This window comes from Electrona antarctica, assembly GCF_951216825.1.
Source record: "Electrona antarctica genome assembly, chromosome: 15".
In the NCBI taxonomy this organism is placed as follows: domain Eukaryota; kingdom Metazoa; phylum Chordata; class Actinopteri; order Myctophiformes; family Myctophidae; genus Electrona; species Electrona antarctica.
This window is the reverse complement of record NC_136796.1, coordinates 19,208,457-19,234,525: the sequence shown is the minus strand read 5'-3', so window position 1 is coordinate 19,234,525 and position 26,069 is coordinate 19,208,457. Positions and strand designations below refer to the sequence as shown.

The 26,069-nt window shown below is 42.2% G+C and overlaps 1 protein-coding gene across 1 annotated transcript; it reads left to right on the top strand.

Moving 5' to 3' along the window:
* The first annotated feature begins 1,762 nt into the window (after nucleotides 1-1,762).
* On the top strand, nucleotides 1,763-20,245 carry syt11a (synaptotagmin XIa). Its single transcript, XM_079522332.1, has 8 exons — nucleotides 1,763-1,892; nucleotides 9,271-9,436; nucleotides 9,794-9,906; nucleotides 11,091-11,288; nucleotides 11,967-12,232; nucleotides 13,374-13,601; nucleotides 16,308-16,428; nucleotides 18,359-20,245. The coding sequence occupies exons 1-8, from the start codon at nucleotides 1,844-1,846 to the stop codon at nucleotides 18,667-18,669; spliced, it is 1,452 nt and encodes a 483-aa protein (XP_079378458.1). The 5' UTR covers nucleotides 1,763-1,843; the 3' UTR covers nucleotides 18,670-20,245.
* Nucleotides 20,246-26,069: the final 5,824 nt, after the last annotated feature.

The window sequence follows — 26,069 nt, the reverse complement described above, 5'->3', positions numbered from 1 at the left end:
AGTGATATTGTCTCCACCAGGCCGAAGCCATGGGGAGAGAGTATGTTTTGCACTGTGTGTGTGTGTGTGTGTGTGTGTGTGTGTGTGTGTGTGTGTGTGTGTGTGTGTGTGTGTGTGTGTGTGTGTGTGTGTGTGTGTGTGGGGGGGGGGGGAGAGTGTGTGTGTGTGTGTGTGTGTGTGTGTGTGTGTGTGTGTGTGTGTGTGTGTGTGTGTGTGTGTGTGTGTGTGTGTGTGTGCGCAATCTGTCCGATATTTCATATTCCATCCTAATAGCTTTCAAAGTTTGCAGGATTGGCCCATTTTGAACAAAAAGCCTCAAATCATGAACGCAGCGTGCAATTTACGTGAAATCTTTCACGCACTTTCCTACTAGGCTGAGGAATATATCCCAACCTTTTCACATAGCGCCACCAACAGGTGGATTTTTGCAAAACACGTTTTTGGAACAAAATGCCTCAAATCATCCGTAAGAACAAATGGCACCCTTTTCACATTGACCACCAGGAGGCCACAACCTGACCTGGCCTGATGGAGACCTGTGCCCCGAGGGGCACTTTTTCTAGTTGCATTTTTATGGCACGAAAATATACATTTTACACTTTTAGATGGACTTCTAGCTGAGTCTTCCCACTGCGGAGAAAAAATATTTCATTGCCAGAAACTAGTCTTTGTCTCGGTGAAGAATTAAAGTAGCCTATATTCTTTAAGAGTAGCCTAGACAGTGTGAGTAAAAAGTGTCAATGGGGAAACAGTCCGTCAGGCACAGGCCGTATATGTAGCAGTGGCGCCATCTGGTGAATATCAATAGGAACAATGGGATATAAATGTAGGTCACTCCCCGTGTAGTGGAAATGACTTCATTGTTTCGATCTTTTCTTGACTTAACGTCTGAAAGTCTGAAAGATTCATCATTATCACTTTAATATCAGCGTCCCTGAAAAGCTTCTGGTAAGATGCTGTATTTATATAAATCGTTCGTAACATGTAGGCCTACATGATTTACTTTCATGGGTAACCGTTTAAGAGGCCTGCCTGGCCAGGTGTTTAAATGAGGTGTCATGTCAATCTAGCGCAGGTGTAGTTGATTCGGCGGCCAGGAAGAGTATTTTTTTACTTTATTTATATTTGTGTATGCTGAAACTAATTAAGTGACGGACAATTGGGAGAACAGCTAGCAATGGTTAGCGAGAGAAAGCGAAAAGGCAGAAAGATCTATTTGGACAGTGACTTTGGGGGGGGGGGGTGCCATTTTCATTTTATGTCAAAATACCCCAAATGTATTTGGTGGTGGAGGTGGACCTCCATCTGAAAATTCGTTGTAGCCTACCGCATGCAAAGTTTGTGGTGTTTGTTTCCAAAATATTCCACATCTCTCTCTTTAAAAAAAAAAAATATATATATATATAGGCTATACATTAACCCATTTTGCTGCATGGGCCAATGAGGGGACCCCTGAACTCCCTCAAGGACCCCTGGGGGAACCGACTTTAGAACCAATCTATGGAACCAATGCCCTAAAGAAAGAGGTTCCCCCAACAACAATCTCACCCACACACACACGCACACGCACACGCATGCACACGCACGCGCGCGCGCACACACACACGCTGTCACACAGACGCATTCCAGCATCGTCAGTGGACCGACGCTCCTCTCCGGACTACAGGGGCGCCACAGCGCTCATTTCTCTGCTAGGATATGTCAGTGCATGATGATGATGATGCCGTCCATGAACCACACCCAGCAGCATCCATGGACATAAAATAAACCCCGCGCTGTCTTCTTTCATTCACTCACATGTTTTAATTATTGACACGACACCTGCAGGCAAATAAGCATCAACATGGCTGAGGCTGACCAGGCTGAGATAACCAACTTGAAGCCGGCATATGGTGAGTAGGCTGTATTTCTAAAATGACCTAATAATAATAGCCCGACCGTGTAGCCATATATTTTATGATGCTCATCCACTGTGATTGTGTCTATTCTATATTATGCTTCTAGATTGAGTAGCCATATACGTATGAGCCATATGAGGTGTATGCATTAATGTAGCCCTCTGTGTTGTCATGCTATACAATTTGTCTCGCGCTATAGCCTATATGATATCATCATGGTCATGGTCATCCATGTGATAAGCTATATCCACATCGCTTGGTGGTATAGGCGGAAGGCGGTATAGCCTACATATGGATATTAGAATTCAATACAAAACAATACGTTTTAAAGCACTTATTATTAACTTATTATACTATACCCATATCTGGTTGATCATATTACATGCATAAAGAAATTAATTAGGCTATAAAATAAAAAACTAGAATAGACTACAGAAGCAATAAAATGCGCATCGCAGCATAGGATATAAAGTAGGCTAAATGTTGGACCTATATCATCATCATTCATTATTAACCTATAGATTATGATTATGAATGAGTTATGTATTGTGTGGTCATGTTATGTTGCGTTGCGTGCTGCTGTGTCAGCCTGCAGGGCCATAGCAACGCTTCCATTCTGGAGACGACACTGTACAGTACACACAACGCTTTCTGTTACGTAATGCCCTTAGTGCCTGTCTGAGGTTTAACTCCGTAGCAAAGGACAGATCTACAAGCTGTCAAGGCGTCGCCGCCGCGTCTGGTCGGCGAGCGACGCAGTTGCGTGATTGTGTAGGCCTACTGATCTGTGTGGTAGTCTAGTAAGCCTACATCCCTCTGAGGCTAATTTGGTTATGATTCAAACGACGAAGTGTGTGTGTGTGTGTGTGTGTGTGTGTGTGTGTGTGTGTGTGTGTGTGTTCATCCCACCCACAGTCCATTGTTGTGGAGTTTTTGTCAGGGTGCCAGAACAGAACACAGAACCGGTCCTACACTGACGCTGCAAACATGATCTGAATGAGTGAATGTCCTTTTTATGTATAGGCCTATTATCATCATGTCTTCATCATTATTAGATTATTTAGATCCAGTAAGTAATATAGGCCTATATGGAAATTAGCCCACATGTCAGGCAGGCTATAGCCTGTATAGTAACATAGTTAGAATGTTAGAATTGACAGCCATCTATCTTTCTATCTGTCTATATATACAGAGATTACAGTGGAACTAAAAAAATACATTGTCGTAAATTATCTTGTACGTGTAATACTGGTGAAGATGAACTATACAATTAATTTAGCTGGGGACCCCCTGGAACCCCCTCAAGGACCACTGTGGGTCCCTGGACACCGACTTGAGAGCCTTTGATACAAAAAATCAGTCTACTTAGGGATCATTAATAGCTGGATTGATCCCCTGCAGCAGAAAACATTTGGTTGAACTAATGGTTTTGTAAGGTTGGACTTAATGCACTATAGAGTCTATCCAAACTCATACTGTTTCATTATTGCGTGGATTACAGAAGCACTGCATTGCAACAGCTACACTGCAGCTAAATCTGGCATTAACGTCTATATATGATCATAAGAAGAAAAGAAAAATAGACCTTAAATATAATAAATAAGTACCGGTATGTCAAAGAGAACATACAAAGATCAAGCTATATCTATGCAGATACACCTAGCATTAGAACAGCAGTGTGTGTTGAGGTTAAACACAAGGTCAGCTTGGCTTGTAAGCACATAGGGAATCTCTTTTGGTGCTATACAGTGAAGTAGCCTACACAGCATCTTTGTCAAATGGTGCTTTATAGAAACATTAATAGGTGCCTGAACCAAGCTGCAGAACCAGTAGAGAATCAAACCTATGTGTATGAGGTTTAGCATATGGTACAAACACATTGGTAGGTCCATATTGTGTGTGTGTGTGTGTGTGTGTGTGTGTGTGTGTGTGTGTGTGTGTGTGTGTGTGTGTGTGTGTGTGTGTGTGTGTGTGTGTGTGTGTGTGTGTGTGTGTGTGTGTGTGTGTGTGTGTGTGTGTGCATGCACGATCCATTTCCAAGAGCCACAACTATTACTTTTTTTAACTACTTTTACAAAAAAGTCAATAAATCAATCTTTGTGTGTGTGTGTGTGTGTGTGTGTGTGTGTGTGTGTGTGTGTGTGTGTGTGTGTGTGTTGGGGGGGGGTGGGTGTTGGGGTCCTTGCCAATTTCACAAATTGTATTTGTTTATTTAACAGAGGAGTGCACAATAGAAGCCACAGAGAGCCGTGTAGTCAATTTGCATATGCAAATCTCTGGGCTGAGTTCAAACCAATACAACATCAAAATGCAACACAGAAAATACAAAGGCAATACAATGAACCATATTTGAAAAGAACACATCATATAGAAAAGAACACATCATATAGAAAAGAACACATCATATAGAAAAGAACACATCATATAGAAAAGAACACATCATATAGAAAAGAACACATCATATAGAACATGAATCGTAGTCTCATCCATGTTGGTTCCATACAAGGGTTTAGATCAGTGGTTCTCAAAGTGTGGCCCATCCTTACATTTAGCAAATGGACCAAATGGACCCATGCATGGTTCCGTTTGTACGCTCTCAGAGTTATGGGTGTCCTTGAAAAATGTAAAGGTTTAAGAACCTGCGATTTACATCAATGATTTACATCATGGTCGGATTGTCTTGAGCCACTGATTCAAGCGTTCTTTTGAATACTTTCTCTGATATGAGTGGGAATTGAGTTCCACTGGTTTTCTGCTCTAACTGCAGCAAACGAACCAAAAGCATGCCGTTTTCCTAAATTTAGCCCTGCAGTTACCTCTGCCATAGCTGTGACTTTGACTGCTGTACCACCTGAAAAATACTGCATGTCATGAATGGAATGAGAGAAAGAACAGACACAGGCAGGTGACTGGTGTGTGCAGATAAATTACCACTTTTAGTGCTATTTTAGCACTATTTTGTTTAGTGAACCAGAGCCACTACACTAGTACACACAATGTCGTTAAATAGCACTAAAAGCGATCATGTGTCTCCGAATAATAAAGGGAACCTATAGCAACTATCATAAAGGTGCTATACCATAGCACCTTTGTCAAAATGATGCTTTATTGAACCATTAACAGGGCCTGAAACTAACTGAAGAACTAAAGAGAGAATAAGAACTCAAATGGAACCAATTGGACCCATTCCATTTGTACACTAGACGAGTTACGTCACACACTCACAGGCTGGTCACATGAGGTTTGAGATCCACATTGGAGCCACATGGTTCCCATGGGGATGCTGAGATCCACATTGGAGCCACATGGTTCCCATGGGGATGCTGAGATCCACATTGGAGCCACATGGTTCCCATGGGGATGCTGAGATCCACATTGGAGCCACATGGTTCCCATGGGGATGCTGAGATCCACATTGGAGCCACATCGTTCCCATGGGGATGCTGAGATCCACATTGGAGCCACATGGTTCCCATGGGGATGCTGAGATCCACATTGGAGCCACATGGTTCCCATGGGGATGCTGAGATCCACATTGGAGCCACATGGTTCCCATGGGGATGCTGAGATCCACATTGGAGCCACATGGTTCCCATGGGGATGCTGAGATCCACATTGGAGCCACATGGTTCCCATGGGGATGCTGAGATCCACATCGGAGCCACATGGTTCCCATGGGGATGCTGAGATCCACATTGGAGCCACATGGTTCCCATGGGGATGCTGAGATCCACATTGGAGCCACATGGTTCCCATGGGGATGCTGAGATCCACAGGATTCCTTTTGTGTGTACAGTATTGTCGTTGCTGTCTGGCAGAAACCTCCTATGTCCATATTTTAACTTTTTGTGTTTTGTCTTAAATTAACGCCCTACTTGATCATACTACAGTGTCACATGAAAGCGTCATCAAAAGTAACGCAGTGTGCACTTTTGCTATTTTTGAGGGGCGCTAGCCCCTCCTATATACAGGTTTAATGTTTGTTTTTAGTTCAATGTTTGTTTTAAAAACGCCATTGACAATGGTCAATTGTCCCTAACACAAACATTAAATACCATTAACAATAAAGAGAATTTAATGTTTGTTTTGTCACCGTTTGTTTTACTTCACCATTACATCACCTAATCATAGCAATATGAGTTAGACTTTAATAATTAGCGCCCCTCACTTCACACGGGTGTGATTTTTGAATTAGAATCACTGAAAAGTACAATATGCTTGTCTTGGTTCTGATGGCTGCCATGGCAGGCATGTGAGTCGGGTTGGGGTGGGGAGGGGAAAGGGAGGGGGTCCCTGAGCTGTCATAGGTAAATCCAGTGTCCCAATAGGACAGCATGAGACAGCTGTTCCTTTGTCTCACAGCACAGAGGTGGTAGTTTACTCCGAATGATTTGAACACGTTTGTTTTAATCTGAGCATTTGAACATTCACCATGGTGATTGGTGACTGTGATTATTTGTATAGGATGAGGGTGTCTGATATTCTTCCAAATAGGCCAGTAAGCCATTGGGCCTGCTGGTGTTATTATTATTCTTTAGGCCACCCCAACTGGCACAACAGGACAGAACAAGAACAACCAGACAGATTTCTAGGCCCCAGGAGGACGAATTCTCTCAATAACGCCACAAGCAATGCACATCCACTGTGTAGCATTGGGTAGAAGGCTTGTATCTCCATATTTCTACTTTTATGCCCTATGGTGTTACAAATAGTATAGTTCAAAAGTAGCAAATATTACAAACGCACAATGCGTCTCATCTCGATGCGTCATGAGTTTGTAGGTTGGCTATTTTTTAACATTTTAACATTTTAAGTGAACGTGGTTGTTAAAGTCCAAGTAATCAGGTATTTCAGTCAGGTCGTTCGCCAAGCATAATACAAGAAAGTGCTTGCTTGCACACCAGCATCAATAAATGCAATGTCCACACAGGTTTTTCAGATGCAAGAAATGTGTAATTGTGATCTATACTAGTGGGGGAAAAAGTGCTACCAAAAATGTGCCATCATTTTCCACATTGGTCATTCCAATTATTGAGTGTTGGTGTGCGAGTATTCCTTTTTACCGACATTTATTAACAACTAGATAATCATCATGACATCACCATATATTTTATTATGTATTTTTGGGTAGATAACACCTGCAGCATCGCATTGGAGCAGTATTATTCATTAACAATTAACATTATTTCTGGAAGTACAAGACAGTAACTGATATTGTTATTGACTACTATATATTATTTTGTTATTAATATCCACTGTACGAAGACATAGGTAATGTGCCTGACCACTTTAATTGATATTTACGGGCACTCTACCCGTAAATACCAGCTTGTTTACAAACATTCAAACATTCCGATCTGGTGTATATAGGATATGGGATCAAGTAGTTTTCCAGTTTTCTGATCTAGAGAGGATATAACTTTGTGTTGTCAGGCGGACTGAAATCATGGTGAAAAGTGAAACCAAAAGTGCTACTCCCAAAGTATTCCTTTCTGTTAGAGGCGTCATCATTTGTTTTGTTTGGTATAATCGTTTCTTTTCATTTGGTATATCTTTATTTATTCCAATGCGTAATGCGACTACAATACTCGATTTCGGCATGCATGTTGCTGGAGGAAACAAAAACAAAGCTGCTCCAACCGGAAACCACTTTATAGAATTGTCGCCATAGGCCTAGACGGGATCACACTGGTTCAGTTTGGAATGAAAACAAGGCTTTGCTCTGCATGGAAAGCCTTAAATGTATTTATAAAAATGAATAAGGGATATAATGGGGTCATAGTTTTAACCACTGTTGTGAGCGCACCAGTGAGGCAGAGACAGAGAGGCTGTGTTCAAACAATAGACTCTCTTTAAGTAAGGATTTTTATTTCAACAAAGGTAGGGAGGGGGAATAAATGCATCAACATAAACCTTCCAGCCAAAAGTATTTAAGTAATACACCCCAGAGGTTGCCTAAAGGAAAAGAAAACAGTCCATTAAAATCTGTTCAATTCAATCCATAGTATCCACTAATAGTGGAGTGTGTAAAGAGGAGAGTTACAGCCTCTGACTGTGAGCAGGTCAGCTTCAGTTTTTGTATAGACCAGGATGATCAGGAAACACATAAATAGCCTATTATGAACGTAGAGAGATACCTCATTGGCCGTGGCGGTTCATTGACACCTTCATTGGAGCGATGCGTCATGGAGGCATCCATATTTTGTTTGCTAGATGACTAAGTTTGTCTTAGCTTGTTTGTGTTTATTGATTGTTACTGTACTTTGTCCCATTCGGTTCAAATATAATTTTCATCATTTCATCCTTCGATTTATCTTTTTTGAGTTTTGATGAACCACTATGTGAACTGACCCAAACGTATACATTACTAATTAACCTATTTCAAATAGACCTGTAGTGAAAATAGCAGATCTTCAAGCTCACAACATGTTGCAATGTGACACGTTGTGACATTGATTTTCATTATAAAACCAATGTTAAATACTTTTTAGTGTAAGTAAGTATAAAACATGAAAAAGTGAGGTACTTCTACACACACTGGTAGTGTGCTCACAACATGTGACTGATTGGTGCAGCGATTTACGAGATTAGCCACACAAACACGCACACACACACACACACACACACACACACACACACACACACACACACACACACACACACACACACACACACACACATACACACACACACACACACACACACACTTCCGCTTCTATAGCAACTGCTTCCATGGCAACGTACACAAAGCCAGAGTGCAGTGGTGTTATTTCTGTTGAGCCACAGAATGCCAATGAACCAAACCGTGTCATGTCCGTTCTACATCATCCTGTCCAAGTTTACTTTCCAACAGTGACGCCACACTGTATATTATTTCTCTTATTTCATGGCCATCGTCTGAGTTACCAGTTTGAGTGGTTCTCAAACTGGTGGTTGGGACCACCAGGGGTCCCCTATACGTTTTGGGGGTCTGCAGATGATTAGCTTAAATGTGCAACATGGTTTTCTCAGTAAACAGTACACAAACTAACATATGTGTATACAGATTATCTGCACATTTTTAAAGTTAGAGACCTTTTGAGACCTTTTTAATATCAAATTGCACAAGTTGTCAAATATTATGTAAGAAAAGAAAGAGGCAAACATTATGAAAAACGTTTAGAGCTTGAGAATCTGCTACTTTTGACACTCTTATGCTGTACGATCAAGTAGGGCGTTAATAGGCAGCTTCTGTTATTATATCTACATACGTAAGCATGAGGCTAGATATAAAGGAGCGAGGAAAAGCATTCAGCAAGCCGTGTAATAATCATATTTAATGTCCGTCTCTAACGAATCCTCTTCTCTTTCCTCCGACAAACCTACACAACAGCGGTGTCACCGGTGTTGGCCGGCTTTCTGGGCGCCGGGGTCCTGGTCGTCACGGTGACTGTGGCGGTCTTCCTGTGGACATGCTGCCAGCGCCGCTACCGCCAGCTGACGGGCGGCTACAAGCTCCAGTCGGGACCGTGCGACTCGCCCGTGGACCCGCCCTACAGGTAGGCCTGTCCCACAATTATTACATAGTCACTTAATCGCAAATTATTTGAGATAATCGCAATTATCGTCATAATCGTTTCCATGTTGAAATATTTTCATTCAAACAATTTTCAAAATAGCAGAAATAACTACTAATCTACAAGCTTACAACACATCACTGTGACATGTTGTAAACTTGTATGTAGATCTGCAATCTGTGCTCATGAAGTCTAAAAAAACAAACAGAAATTCAAGTTGTATTCATATGTCCCTATGTTCAAGTGACAAAAAACACAATTAAATCATTAAATCGAAATTATTTGTGTGACAGTTAATGGTCAACTTAGATGTTGTAATGGTGACTGCCCACCCTACAGGTTCATCCACATGCTGAAGGGCATCAGCATCTACCCGGAGACGCTTAGCAACAAGAAGATTGTGCGTGTCGGCCGGCGAGCCGGGAAGTCCCGGAACAATGGAGGAGGCCACGGTAGGAATGCTAACATTTCCGAGAGACCCATCTCTCAATACATAGGTTTATGTCTTGATTCCGAACACTCCGTGCCTTCATATCTATTTGGATCTTTCATTCCTAGAAAGGTTGCTTTGTTTTTGTGAAACCCTACAGTGTACTATCATCAGCTATAGCCTACATACTACTACTACTACTACTGTACTACACCATATGCACCCTTGCCACGTTTAAAACCACAATCAAAACCCACCTTTTGAGAGTAGCATTCGCTACCTAATCTAAATCCCCCCTTTTAAGATTTGAGTATTTACAAAAGTGCTATGTCAATTCTATGTATAGGTTATTATCATTATCAAATTAATTATCATTTATTACAATAGAAAATATCACAGAGAGTTCACCATAATTGGTGAAATTCGCGATTTCCTCCATCCTACACATCCTATCAATTCGCTTTTGACAAGTTGCGGTCTGGAGAGATAAACAGCGGATATGGAAACAGTCTGAGTGTCCATGTGTGTACTGTATGTGTGAAAATGACTGGATACAGTTCTGTAGTAGGCGGGCTGCACTCTGGCTGCCAAAATTGTGTCCTGTGAGGCAATACAAATATTTGTTTCTCAACCAAATACATGTATATTTTTAGTTGCATTCTCAGAGTTTTAAGCTTATTGATTATCACAATAATGTTGTTAATCACAATTATATTTGGCCCAATTCTCTTGAATTTCCATTACATCCCATCCCTAGGTTGGGTGACTTCAAATCATAATTTCTATCAAACGTTTTGTCTCAATTACAATGAACAATTTGTTTTTTAATAGTGAAAATGCCAGATCTACAAGCTTACAATGTGACGTGTTTTGCGATGTGTGTAGATCTTGGCAGAAAAATGTATTAGAAGGCTTTCACGTTGATATGCTGATATACACAAAAAAAACAATTATAAAAAAAAACCTTGCTTCTCAATAACCACAGCATCCGTATTGTGGGGAAAGCTATTGCAGAAAATAGCAGATTGATGCATTGTGACTCATAACGAAGTGAAAGTTTTCCCCACAATAACAGAAAACAGAAAAGTCAGTATTATATAGCCGAGAGGGACTTCGGTCAACCCGGTTTAAGTGGTTAAAGACAAAGTCGGTTCTTGGCTCTAAATGTCAGCTCTGATATATTTTCGGTTAATTGCCCGTCCCTAGGCCACGGCGGCGAGTGGGGTCGCGGCGGGGAGCGGGGAGGCAGAGGAAGGTCCGTGCCGGTGGACGTGGAAGCTGGGGCGGCCCCGCTGCAGATGAGCCGACTGCACGTGCCCCCTGCTGGCCAGCCGCTGATAGAGCGGGCGCTGCCCATCAGGGCCGACTACTGCTGCCTGGAGAGCAGCTCTGGAGGCCCCAGCGGTAAGCCTGGCAGAACCATTGATTGATTGATTGATTGATTGAATACTTTATTAGTCAGTTTATTAGACTTGTTTGTTGTTTCCTTGTTTCCATTGGCTATTTTCTCTATGTATTAACTGAAAGTGGAAGTGGTTAAGTGTGTCTGCGTTTTTTTATATATAAATATTGGACCAGTTATCAACAAGAGCTTGTGACTATATTTAAGGATTTATTTTCCATTTCCTGAAAAGTAACAATTTTGGACATACAGTACAAGGTTTCCACTTGACAGTGACGATAATTGTTATTTGAACTACCGGTAATAGCTATTATTAAGCATTGTCAGTTTATCCTGTATGAGTTCTCTCTCCTGATTGGACTACATTGGTATCCCAACCTGATCTGAACTAAAGGGCTGGAGAGAATCCTGTTACTGAACCAACAATCTACAGCAATGATCACTATCACAATAGCTATTTAACAAAAAATGTCACTTACTGAACCTTTCAAGCCTGTTTTGTATGTGGTACATTATTTATTTTTAATGGTGCTGGTTATTGTAAAGCGTAAAAACAGAAACAGAATTTTGAGTAATATGTTCCAAAGTTCAAATGTGAAAAAAACAGGAATTAAATTGTTAATCGCAATTGTTTGTATGACAATTAATCGTCAACTAAAGCGTTGTGATTTTGGTGACAGCCCTGAGCAGCGGCAGCAGCAGCTGCAGCGCCAGTAAGACGGCGTCGCCCTTCACCCCGGGGGGTCCAGACGACAGCTCGGCCTCCGGCACGCTGCCCACGTCCCTGGGGACCCTCAGCCTGGCGGTGGACTACACCTTCCCCAAGAAGGCCCTGGTGGTGACCGTCATCGGAGCCCAGGGGCTGCCGGCCGTGGACGAGCAGGCAGGCACCTCGGACCCCTACGTGAAGATGACAATCCTGCCCGAGAAGAAACACCGCGTGAAGGTGAGCCAACAGTGGGTCGGGGACCCATTTGTGGTCGCGGTCACGTTTATTATGGGTCCCTTCATTTTTGTGTTGTTTCGTACATTTTGTTTTGAATTATTATTTTAAAACATACGTACACCCTCGCTCCCATCAATTAGCCTGGCCTTAGCCAGGCTAATTTCTCATCCTCTCCGAAGTCCAGACTGATGCCGTGGAGCAACGTGTGGTTGAATCCACGCTATCAGTCTGGCTAATGCCAGGCTACCCTTCAATGGCTTTATTAGAAATGTCACATGCACCGGAGTGACATTTCGAGCACACTGAGGTGTCTGAAGAAGTCAAGACGGAGTGAGAAGACAGAAATATGTCATTTTTTATTTAGGCACACCCAATTCTATGAAGATAAGGTTGAGAATGGGTGCAGTGCTCCTTAAGACTTAAGACCACTAGCCGATTTACAGGCTCAGAAGGCGTTGCTATTTTCATGATTTCTTAAAATGTGTCATTAATGATTAATTAATTAATTAATTCATCCTATATTAAAGTTGCCTAATGGGTGGGTGGGTTTTCACCTACAACCCTTGGGGCCGCTATCAAATGCACATATGGAGATCAACAGGCACTGATGTCAGACACAATCTCAAGCTTTAGAATGCAAGATCCAAGGGCCAGTAAAGCCGCTGAGAACAGGCAAGACCAGGCTTTGACTTTGACCTCTTTAATAAACATAATGTAAAATACACACCATTATCAAACAAGGCAAAAAAATGATGTGAAAAGCAAATGGCACTGAGGGAATAACCTAGCAGCGACATGCCCAAAGTAGAGGTGTGCATTGACGCTGCCCTCATAATTCAATTTGATTACGATTCACCAGGTAACGATTCGATTCGATTCACACTTTTCTATATTTGCACAACATGGCAAAAGTTTCATCAGTCAATACAAGCAGTCATGATACTGAACAACATATTTTATTTATAATTATATTATATATAATACTATTATAATTATATTATAATTATATATTATATTTAGGCTTCGATTATTGATTATGTGACGTTGCTGGATCGATGCAGAACCGTGCGCGGCCGCATCGAGATGCATTGCTGAATGGATTCTTTTTGACTAACTCTTCATGTGTGTCCCTCCTCTTCAGACCCGCGTGCTGAGGAAGACGCTGGAGCCGGTGTTCGATGAGACGTTCACCTTCTACGGCGTGGCGTACAGCTCGCTGCCCGAGCTCACGCTGCACTTCCTGGTGCTCAGCTTCGACCGCTTCGCCCGCGACGACGTCATCGGCGAGGTGGCCGTGCCGCTGGCCGGCGTGGACCCCAGCACGGGGCGTGTCCATATCACCCAGCAGATCACCAAGAGACACATCCAGGTACAACAACACACACACTCACATCTGTCACAGCGTGGGCCAAGGACATTAATCACTTATATGAGTGGTTCACCCCAGAGAAAATGACTTAATTTCTATCAATTACACACCCAATGAAGCCTTGAATTCATGGAGATTTTTCAGTTTTTGTCACATTCCGAAGCCAATAATTTGATGCTTGGCGGAGTCTCCTGCTGACCGGCTTAGGATGAGGCGACAAGAACCCCAACTTCATGGGGTGTGTAATTGACAGAAAGTAAGTCGTTTTTTGAGTACTACTCAAACCCCATATGGTTGACCATAGTCCCTCAGGGCTCTATACTAGTGTATTTTAAGTTTCCTGTTATTGTGGGGTAGGCTTTGGCCGAAAATAGCCGTTCGACAAGCTCACACCGCGTTGCAGTGAGAGCTTGACGTTTTGCTATTTTCTGCGAAAGCCTTCACCATAAGAAGCATGCACACACACACACACACACACACACACACACACACACACACACACACACACACACACACACACACACACACACACACACACACACACACACACACACACACACACACACACACTATTTCATTACATCATGAAGGAGGCGGGAGAGAGACAGCCAGGGACAGACAGACAGACAGACAGACAGACAGACAGACAGACAGACAGACAGACAGACAGACAGACAGACAGACAGACAGACAGACAGACAGACACAGACAACAAACACATTCTAAGAAGAAGGATGACGAATCAGACTATATTTGTGGAACGCTGACAGTTTTTATGACCTTTTTTGCTGGGGGGTTTTCATCACTTTTAAAATGGATTCGGATATGAGTCACATACAGCATTTGCATGTGTGCGGACTGCGGAGTGCAGACATATACATGGCACGCACATGCACGCACGCACGCACACACACACACACACATACACACACACACACACATTTCTCGCCTGCATTGTGAGGTTCAGTGAGAGCTCTGCTTCAAAGTGTTTCTATGGAGACAACAGGGAGCTGAGGAGGAATGACAGCTCTTTAAGGATGAGAGAGAGACAGAGAGAGAGAGAGAGAGAGAGAGAGAGAGAGAGAGAGACACAGACAGACAGACAGACAGACAGACAGACAGACAGACAGACAGACAGACAGACAGACAGACAGACAGACAGACAGACAGACAGGGAGACAGACAGACAGACAGACAGACAGACAGACAGACAGACAGGGAGACAGACAGGGAGAGAGACAGGGAGAGAGACAGGGAGAGAGACAGGGAGAGAGACAGGGAGAGAGGAGGGGGAGAGGAGGGGGAGAGAGGGACGAGAACAGTAACATGGAAACAGCTCAGGATCCTGCTTGTTTTTTATCATTATTTACACTTGAGAATGTACAGGAGACTGGCGTCATTGTGTTTGTATTGTATGATCACATACTAGGCATAAAAATAATAAAGTACACATTAGAAAGAAAATGTCTTCAACTTAACCCATTATTAAAGCATCTGTTGTCATTGTATACAAATGTGGCTATTCAAATATAGCAGATATAGTAAGCTTATAAGCTTGCAAATCTTTGAATACCGGTATATAAATGTATAAATGTCAAATCTTTGCTTCTGGGGGTTCCTGGAACAACATATTTTGAGCCAAATATAATTGCCTATAATTGTGGGGGTCCTTGACATGAAAAAGTTTGAGCAGCACTGATATGGCAGCATACAGTACGTTTTTCAGAAAACCGTTATCATCGTATATAGAATGGTGGACATTTGTTATGATTAGCTATGATTTTGTGCAACGTGTCTAAAATTCCTCGCTACATCAACACACACCAAGCATCACTCCCCACCCTGTGATATTTGGCAACCCATAAAGCATCATTTATACTCCGTGTATACCATCCTCTGTGAGCCAGGACTTTTTTTTGGCTCACTGACATTATTTGGATTGTCTTCCAGGCGGTGAGACACTTGGCTCATACCTACTGACATTTATAGTACCTCATACCGACCCACCATTGTCTACAAGGTCTGCGTCTCCTAGGAGGGCTGTGGACACTTCATAAACCCGCCTACCAGTGACATCATCATTACGCATGGTCTTTTTAGGGGTAGACAAAAATGTTACCATATTATAATGAGCATTAGTGAGGACCAAGTATATGAAGATAGGTTGACACTGGGAGAAAAATATTGAAATAACCAGTTTGTGTGTATTGGGGGATTACTCACACGTGCACAAGCCAGCTTGTCTATCGCAGTAAGTTAGGCTTAAGTGGAGCATGGAAGAACCGATGTAACCTATTATTGGACCATTTTATAATGATAAGAAATTATTCTGGACCATCTCCAGTATAGATATCCTGTGTAATAGCAGTCATCCTGCCCTCTGGTTGTAAATATTACACTGTACAACACGACTGTTACTGTTTTGTTTGAATAGTGAAGCTCATCAAAACGCATCGCATCACTTTTCAATGTGAACTTGGATACGCTAGTTTCACGTTTTTTGTTTGTATTACAAAATTGGTTAAATATAATGTAAAATGGCCATGTGTCATTGTGTCAATAACTGATCGAATGTGTTGTGTGTGCGTGTATGTGTATGTGTTTGTGTTTGTGTGCGTGTGCGTGTGCGTGTGCGTGTGCGTGTGTGTGTGTGTGTGTGTGTGTGTGTGTGTGTGTGTGTGTGTGTGTGTGTGTGTGCGCGCTCAGTGTGTCAGTCGAGGGGAGCTGCTGGTGTCGGTGTCCTACCAGCCTGTCACTCAGAGGCTCAATGTGATGGTGATGAAGGCCAAACACCTGCCCAACATGGACATCTCTGGACTCTGTGGGAGTGAGTCACACACACACACACACACACACACACACACACACACACACACACACACACACACACACACACACACACACACACTAAGGCTGTCCCCGAACATTCGCCGTTCGAACCTTCGCTCGTTAGGGTTGGCACTCGAATCATAATTAATGGGCTTGAACCATTCGTTTTTTGTTGTTTTTTCACCCTTTTTTAACTCGAAAATATTTCTCGGCGAGAATGCGATATGCATAATAAGAGTACTATGTTAATGTTGTGTTTACATGTTACATGTTTAGATTTTATTAATAATCAGGGGGGCACACAACCGACGTATGCGCACCAGTGCACATACGTCGTCAAAATGTTTTCTGCGCGTAGATCAAAGGCATGCAAGGCGCATTTGCAGCTGAGACAGTTATGTAGAGAAATCTGACAGGCATTCAAAAGGAACTCAAATGTGATGTTAATGTCCTGTAATAAAACTAGTGTTGACTAATCATTACATGTGGATCTTATTTTGAAGAGGAAGTTAGTGCACAGGAAGTCCGTTTCAGTTGTAAACAAACTACTATGACACTTTCCCAAAGTTTGTAGATTGTCTGTGTGTGACACATCTACGTACAAATCTGGTGTAGCTCAGGTCGTAACCCCTACAAGTACAACCTGACCTAAATTACTAATCCTAATGTTAACCCCAATCTGAATCTTTTCCTAATTGTAAACCTCTCTAAGAATCATGTTTAACCATAAAATAATAGCCTACTTGTGAATTCACCACAGTGCATCCGGGTAGGCCGTCTATATGAACACAAATATCCTTGTTCGGGGAAGGACGGAAAGTAGGTTGGAGGCACTATGTCCTCACTGGCAGTTGACCCAGTATAGAGAGCAGTGGCATCACAGAAATGTGTGGGGAGGAATTAATTGGCATAATAAGTAAATTGGGAGAAAAAACGAGTAAATGTAAGGAAGAAAAGAAAATCTATTATTTTATGGTCAACGTCCTAGTCATGATTTCAAGATTTTCATGAATATACCATAAAACTCTAGAACAGAGCAGTTTGGTTTTCTGCAGAGGGTTGTATATAGTTAAAGCTACAACCTAGCTACAAGTTATCTGCAGGTTTTACAGTCTTTGTCTCCCTCTCCTGAAGAAGAGAAGTCATTGCAATAATGTCCAAGCTACAATATAGATCACAGCATCTATGCACCATGATCTGCTCAACTTAATTGACATTAGCAACAACATTAGCAAATAATTATATTTTATACTTGTAATGAATAAAAGGTTATTTTAAGCAATCTGTATGGTAAAGTATGTTAATGCAATGTAACTAGTACATGTGCAGTGGTTGGAGGTGGTCTGCCTACTCTTCCATTGAGACATTTAGACTCCTGGTTGATTGACACTAGAGTCATGTCCAGGGGGTTGTACGTGTACATCATGGCAGGGGATCGTACTTGTATATCAAGCCGCTTCACAGAAACAGGATATAGGCTCCCGCCCTATAATCATGGGCCACATGGCTCGGGAAACAAGAAGCCTCTGAAAATGCATGCAGCATTGAGTCCAAATGACCGGAGGAGTAGTTCACCCCAGAAATGACTTGTTTTCTATCAATTACACACCCCTGCATGAAGCCTTGATTATTTTGTCTTTGGCGCATTCCAAAGCCAATAATTTGATGACCGGGTAAAAGACTCAAAGAGTGACCCGGTCATCAAATTATTGACTCAGGAATGCAACAAAGACAAAACAATCTCGATGAATTCAAAGCTTCATGGGGTGTGCAATTGATAGAAAATATGTTATTTCTTTGGGTGAACTACTCCTTTAAGTGGTCAGATGGATGGGCTGCGAACGCTTTCGAGATTTCCAGGCGGGCCCTGATCCTCGAGAGGCCGGGAACCCTGCTGCTCTAACGCTGCTCTCCACCTCTCCCCGCAGACCCCTATGTGAAGGTGAACGTCTACTACGGCCGCAAGCGCATCGCCAAGAAGAAGACGCACGTGAAGAAGTGCACGCTCAACCCCGTGTTCAACGAGTCCTTCATCTACGAGGTGCCCGCCGAGCTGTTGGCTGACATCTCCGTGGAGTTCCTGGTGGTCGACTTCGACCGGACCACCAAGAACGAGGTGGTGGGCCGCCTGGTGCTGGGTGGCCAGAGCCCCATGCCCTCGGGCGTCACCCACTGGCGGGAGGTGTGCGACAACCCTCGGCGGCAGATTGCCAAGTGGCACAACATGGACGAATATTGAGGAGGCCCGGCGGGGTTCGGAGAGGAGACGCCACAAGCCTCAAAGTTGTCTAATCTGATTGAGTGTTTGTCTAACTCTGGGAGCGCGCAAACGGAACCAAACGGACCCTTGTGGCCAGGGGTGTCATTTGTGATCCCTCTGGATGGCAATTGTCACCCCCAAGTATTTGAATTTAACCTCAAATTCATTTATTTTGTGGACATTAATCAGAGTGCATCTCAATCCGCACCTGTCCATCTGCTGTATATGTGACATGTGATAATAGACATGTTTTCTTGTCTGCAACCATACATTCATGGAACACTATCAACCTGGGGAAAAAAACTTTTTAAAACATTTATTTTTTTCTAAAGTACTTTTTCCCTGAAATGACGCCTCTGCCACATGGGTCCATTTGGTTCCCTTTGCACCCTCTTGGAATTATACACCATACCATGTTGGAAGGAACCCCCCATGCGGAATGCACAGATCAACCTTAGCATCAAAGTCCAGGAAATCATCCCAAAAATACAAACCATTCCCAAACTCAAACAAACAAGACGAGACTTTCTGAAATTAATGACTAGCGACTACCAGTATAACCATTTAAAACATGAGTATTAACATGTCATTTAATATTATGTAATGTAGATACGGTATCCACGGATTCCCCCCTTTACAATTGCACATTCACAGGCTGTTTAGACAAAGGCAACAATCCACAAACCTGTAATATCATACATACTATATATTGCATGATTAAACCATTGAAGGATAAAAGAAAAGAAAAGAAGAAGAAAAAAAAAACACTTTAAGAACACTATGGTACCATAAAATATGACATGTGCTTATCTCTTTGTATTTTGAGGGGAAAGGTAGACTTCAAAAATGGTTCACCCTCGTCCTATAGGGGGGGCTGCAGGCCGAGACCAAAGGGACATATTCACGCCAGTCACGTATGCTACACCCCGCACACATAAAGGTGCACTCCAGGAGCATATACGCCCCATACCAGGCACAGAATGAATGATATTTAGCTCCATAGGGTCGGAGCTTAGCACACAGTGAAACCAGAAGAATAAGCAGGGGCTATAAGTTCTCAATTTGAACTATGTAGTACAAAAAGATAACATTTATATTGACATACATATATTGACATATTCCAAGGTGGGAATACTAATATATTTAGAAATTGAACATAATTTAGTACTTCATATGTTGTCGACAACGCTCACATCTAGTATTGTTGATAAGAAACATATTTCTGCCCCTGAATTTAATTAAGAAACCTTTGACTACAATGTTGGGATGAAAAGCTGCTTTCTGTTTTCAATTCATTTCACATTGTATGAATCAATATTGAGCAACTGCGTCGCCTATTTCCCATCTGAAATGTTATCGCAAACTCTTCTGATAACAACACAGACGTCATATAGGCAGTGTGAGGACTGGGGGTGAAACTGTGTGGTTGTGTAAGTGCCTGGAGGGTGCCATGTGCCTGTGTTCTCCAGGTTTGTAGCCTCCTCCTTTCTGGCATCATACGTTCAAGATGTTGGTTTGTTAGAAAATTTGGGGGCGGCAGGCAGCATGCCTGTTTTTGACAAGCGCGGTAAAGTTCAGCACGGGGTGCTTGTCAAAGCGATGCCAGCTTCCTGTGCCGAGTGGGTGTCCAGTCTAATTTTAGCAACTTGTCTGTTGCCTCAAAGACTATAGTACTATAAAGGAAACTACACTCTAAAGTTGAATGACATTTCAGATTTGATGTCTGATTTGGTGGAATTTAAGCCTGTGTTAACACTTGAGTCGTGTGCCGGCGTGCGTACCGGAGAATGATGTGCGAGAACACAACATGCCACACGCTGTGACGCTTTGTGAGCTTGTAGATCGGCTATTATAGTATACTAGAGCGGTGTCCGTTGGGCACTGGCCTACTTGGAACGATGCAAGTTGGAAATGCATGCCCCACCCAGTTATTATGTCTGTGTCCCTATTATGCCCATATATGGAGTTCTTTGTCAGGCATGCCCAAATATGGTGTCTTTGCAGCTGTCAGAACACCATTGTGATGTCAGAACAGGCCAGCTCCATATATGGAGATCTAGGGGTGATCAGGTGTGGTCAATTGGCTTATTTGGGCCCTGTCCAGAGCCTGGGCAGGGGCCTTGTCCAGAGCCTGGGCAGAGGCTTTAGTGCTGGTTCTGGACAACGGTGTATCCCATCGACTCAAGGCCAGGCCTGTGGTGGTGTGGAACGTGTGTGTCAAATTTTAAGTCGGTGGGGCAAACGGTTCTCGAGTTACGTGGATTACAGACGTACGTACATACTGTACACACGTACAGAGATGGTGCATTTATAGATACTGTAGATAATATATAAACCAGGCTTTATGAATAACATAATTTATGTTGAATTTCAGGATGATGGAATCGATCTGGGTCATGGAAAAAAAGAACAACAAAGTATTGTGCTACTGAGGCTGACAGCAATCAGTCTCACTATCAATGGAGTTCAGAACTGGCTCTGGAACAATAGATTTGGTGTGTGGAGAACTGGAGATAGAGCTTTTTATTGTCTGGAGCTGAGCTGAAGCAAGCTCTCCCTCCTAACATGGATTTTATTTGACATCCAGAGTGTTAACTGAACAAAGTGTTTATTTGTTTTAGCATTACATCTTATATACAACTACATAAAACTAAAATTAAATGGTAAGTAAGAATGGTTAGTGATACATTTATAGGGTGCCTTTATCCCAGAAGGCTTTACAATGTCTATTAGATTCTATTCACACATTGATGCAAGGCATGCACCAACCTGCTCATTGGGAGCAGTTCAGTGTTGCTCAAGGACACTCCAGGGGAGCCACTGGTGATCAAACTGGGAACCTTCCGATTGAGCCACTGCTCCTCTTTGGCTTAGGTTCCTCAATAATAATAATAAATAACAAAAATAATAATTTGTCTATGTACTCGCATATAAGATGTTTAAATTGAGAATCTTGGATTTTGCTCTGTAGGGACAAACAGGATATGGTAGCAACTATATACGATATAACCTCATTGTATTCATCTTAAATCTGAACGTTTAATATGGAACAAAACACTCTAAATATTACGTAAGTATCAGGAAGATCTAAGCTGAAATGGGATCTCCGTGAACTCACCCATTCCCGTAGTCAGTGCTGTCAAATAACTGCAAGCACATTTGGGGTTTCTTGTGCTATCCTATGTGTCACTGGTTGTCATCGTATGGGTCCTGGGACCCTTAATGGTCCTTGAAAGGGTTCCATGGGTCCCCATTTAGGATTATAGGAACCAAACGGATGGAGCCAAATGGACCCGTAAGGGTCCCAGAGTAAATAAAATCACACCTGTGTGAAGTGAGGGACGCTCTAATCATCGTACATTATCTTACATCATCATCAACAATGGTGGTCCCTTATTGGCCAAGGGTTCCCACTGACATACATATGCCAATTTACTCAGACACGTATGACGTAAATTCTCCGTTCATTGTCAATGGCATTTTTAATGTTTGTTCAGACAACACAAACATTAAAGCTGTATATAGGAGGGGCTAGAGCCCCTCGACAAAATAAAAGGGGGGGGGTGTCTGATGGCCTAATCACCCTAATGCATATCAAACTGGGGGTTCTTGAAATTCTAACATTTGAGAATCACTGATCTCTGATGATGTCACCTCAATCAATTCCTTTCCCTGAATTGGTTTTGCTTGCTGTTTTGACATTTCACCGGTCTAATATTTGCACCCGCCGCAGTGTGTGGGTGTCAGGTTTTAGATATACAGTTATAGGAACCTGTGTCTGTTATGAGGATTCTGGTGCCCTTATTGCTTTGCCCAAAGCCCTTCACCTTCAACTTGTCCTTGACCCCCGACTCTGGCTTGGTCAGCAGCGAAGGTAACCAATAAAACCAATTAAAAATAATAATAAAAAGGCTTAGTGGGCAGGTATTTTATTGTATTTTCTTTGCTGTAACTTACTGGTAACACGGTTGCCAGTAAGTAACTGTAATTATCAGTTTACGGTACCCTTACTGTTAAAAACAGCTTTACTCTGAATTTGACGGTAAAACAATCTTACCGTGAGTGTGCTTTGTTTCAGTATAGCTGCATTACTGTAAATGTGCTTTTATAACAAGTGGTTCTCAAAGTGAGGTCCGGGGACCTCCAGAGGTCATTGAGGAGTTACGGATCTGTAACTCTGAGAGTGCACAAATGGAATGAAATGGACCAGTAAGGGTACATTTGGTTGCATTTGTGCACTCTTGTGAGTTAGGATTTTACAGTGTAGTGACTGCATGGGGGCCCAAAATTTGAAAATCGTATGAAATGGGGTTGGGTCCATTTGGCCTGATACATATAAAACCGGGGGTCCTTGAAATGAAGAGGTTTGAGAACCACTGGTTTATTAGTATATTGCTGTAATTATGTTTCACGGTGCAGTCGCATGCACCATTTCACCTTCAGCCGTCACTCGTAACGCTGTCAAACTTGTTTTCACTTGCCAACAACAAGGCCATCAAAGTGACGTTTTGGTTTGGACTGTACACACTGTTAAGTCATTGAAGATCCACATCTTGCTGTGTCTGCGTATGAACTATGAACTGCCCAGCTTCATGGATGCATGCCTGTGTTTGAGGTACAAACAGACCCTTGACTCCACTTTTAAAGTGAAGTTAAAAAACAAAGACAAAAAAAAAGGCTCTAGCTATAAACCACGCTAATAATCAGCCTCACGCGTTCCGTGCCCGAGCTATCACAAAACAATCATGTCAGGTATGCATAATATGATGTGAATAAGAAGCTTTGGTGTGCATTTCATGTACTTGACTTCATGAACCTTATAGCGGCCCTCTTCTGGGGGGCGAATGTTCGACAAGAATAGCGGACCTGTAAGATCACTACGCATTGTTTGTGATGCATTATGAGCTCATAGATTGGCTGAATTCGTTGAAACATTTTGTTTTGAAAAAAAGTAGTGTCACTAGGATAGTGTCTGGGGACCAACATGGGTCCAAATGGACCCTTACGGGACTGCAACTCTGAGATTGTACATTTTGGTTCCATTTGTACACTCACACACTTTTACGGCAAAATCAAATGAGTCTGTGGCCTAATGCATATCATACTAGGGGTCCTTGGAATGAAAAAGGTTGAAAGTTGCTGGTATAGAGGGGAACAGGAGGGGCCTAGTATAGATGCCGAGGGGTTATCTAGTCAACAAAGTATATGTACTATAGGGTTTAAGTGGTTAAGGGGTGAAGTGCATAAGTATTCTTTATCATTATAAATAACTGTGCTTCACGTTCATGTATGCTGCACTTAATAGGAGTGGCTTTTGGAATCTGCAAGCCCTCTAAAATGCTCAATGCAATCTTTTATTTCATCATTTTGTCAATTCCTTTGGCCTTTTCGTGACGTTTTTGGAAAATGTGGACATATTGTAATATACAGTAGAAAAGTGGCATTGTGACTTGTTTCTACTCTGCGGTGTCCAGAAGAAGACTTAATATCCCCAAATTCCCCTTGATTTCTCTCTTCATGTATGGCATGACACTCTTTGGAATTTACCGTTCATGAAAATGTCAAGACATTATGCAAAAAAAAGAAGGAAAGTCTGCTGCTGTTGATTTGTGCAATGTTTATTTTTATTTGGGCAAATATACACAGAATTTAGAGATGCATATTCCCATGAGCTGTTGAGAAGTTCATTTGACTTGTAGATGTAAAAATGTTTTTCCAACTTTCTGCTATCTTAAATTTCAACTCAAATATTTAAATAGTCCAATGATCGTAGATGAGAACTTCATAACTTACTTTGGTATGGAGTTTCATTACCGCTGATGTTTTTGACATGACAAAAACATCAGTCCTGCAATGGAATAAAGGCTAAGCGTTAACATTTATTACAACCTGTGTTGGTCTTTTGAGTCTTTCCTTTTTTCACCTTGAATGAATTAAGTCTTAAGTCTGCCAGGTCAAGTATCAAGTCAATTAAAACAAAAAAGGACCAACCAATGTTTTACCCAAACTGATTAGAAATAATCAGAATCCTCTTTATTGTCTACTCTAGTAATGAAACAGGTGAATTTATTTGTGGGTGCGCTCCACCATTTTGTAGTTTCTGTGAGAAGAGAGAGGCTAAAGATTAAGGTATGAGCAGGAGAGGAAAAATAATCATCATGTAATACTTTTTCTGCTGATCATTTTCCAAAGCATACATTTCTTCATATTTTTACTTCCTTGCCTTACTGTGCACAAGAACTTTGCTGATAGGTAAAGTGGTTTGCATGATTATCCACGAACAACCGAACCGGCCAGGCTGAGGTGTAAACACCAGCAGAACTGGTTCTCCACCGCACCAAACCGCACCATGCTGAAAACCTTATGGTCATAGTAGAAAGGCCCTAATACAGACACACAGTCACACATGCACAAACACACAGGGTTGAAAACATGTCTCCCTCCCTCCTGCCTTGGGCCTGGTGGAGATTAAGCAAAGACAGATGGTTTGAAGTATTTTGGTGCAGGTCCAGGTCAAGTCATAGCAAGACTCTGACAGACATGTGGACTCAAGTCCAAGAGTCTTGTCTATACAGCTCTGGCCTGCTGTCTGTCTACTGTCAGCACAGTGCATCTCTCTCTATAGGTCAATGCATGGTTCCCAAACTTGGGATGATTAGCCATATGCAACGTTGTTTTATCACTCTACCGTAAACAAACCAACACACAGTATACTTAAGTGTATACAGGGTATATCTGCACATTTCTGAAGTTGCAATTGAAGACCTTTTAATACCAAATTGTCAAATATTATGTATTTGGGGCAAACATTGTGAAAATCGCCAATCTAGCTCATGAAAGCTTGTAGTTTTGGCTACTTTCACCATATTCAACAGTGGAACCACGGTCATGGTCAAACTAAATGCAATGCTTTTACAATGCTTGCTTGTGAGGGTGGGAGGTCCAGTTCAAATACAAATATGACTTTTTGTGGTGGGGGTCGCGGCCTGAAAAGTTTGGGAAACCTTGCTCTATAGGTCTAGGTCATCCTCAAACACGCCCTAACAACTGGATTATTGTGTAAATTAATTGTGTCTTTAATCCACTGTATCAATTAGTTGTGTGGTAACAATGCTTTAACGAAACATGCAAAGCATTAAGGAACAATTATCTCAGCTTGTAGGCCTATTTCATCAGAGCAGGCGCCAAGCATGCTGCCTTTTGAAACAGCTTCATAGTTATTGTTGTTTGAATCAGACAGAGACACAAAGGTGGGGAGTGTCTGTCTGATTGAAACAACAACTCTGTCTGTCTGTCTGTCTGTCTGTCTGTCTGTCTGTCTGTCTGTCTGTCTGTCTGTCTGTCTGTCTGTCTGTCTGTCTGTCTGTAGCCTGCATAGG

Coding starts and splice junctions, on each gene's coding strand:
- syt11a (XM_079522332.1), top strand. CDS start 1,844: ATGGCTGAGGCTGACCAGGCTGAGATAACCAACTTGAAGCCGGCATAT. Junction 1,893..9,270: donor CAACTTGAAGCCGGCATATG/GTGAGTAGGCTG, acceptor CCTACACAACAG/CGGTGTCACCGGTGTTGGCC. Junction 9,907..11,090: donor GAACAATGGAGGAGGCCACG/GTAGGAATGCTA, acceptor GCCCGTCCCTAG/GCCACGGCGGCGAGTGGGGT.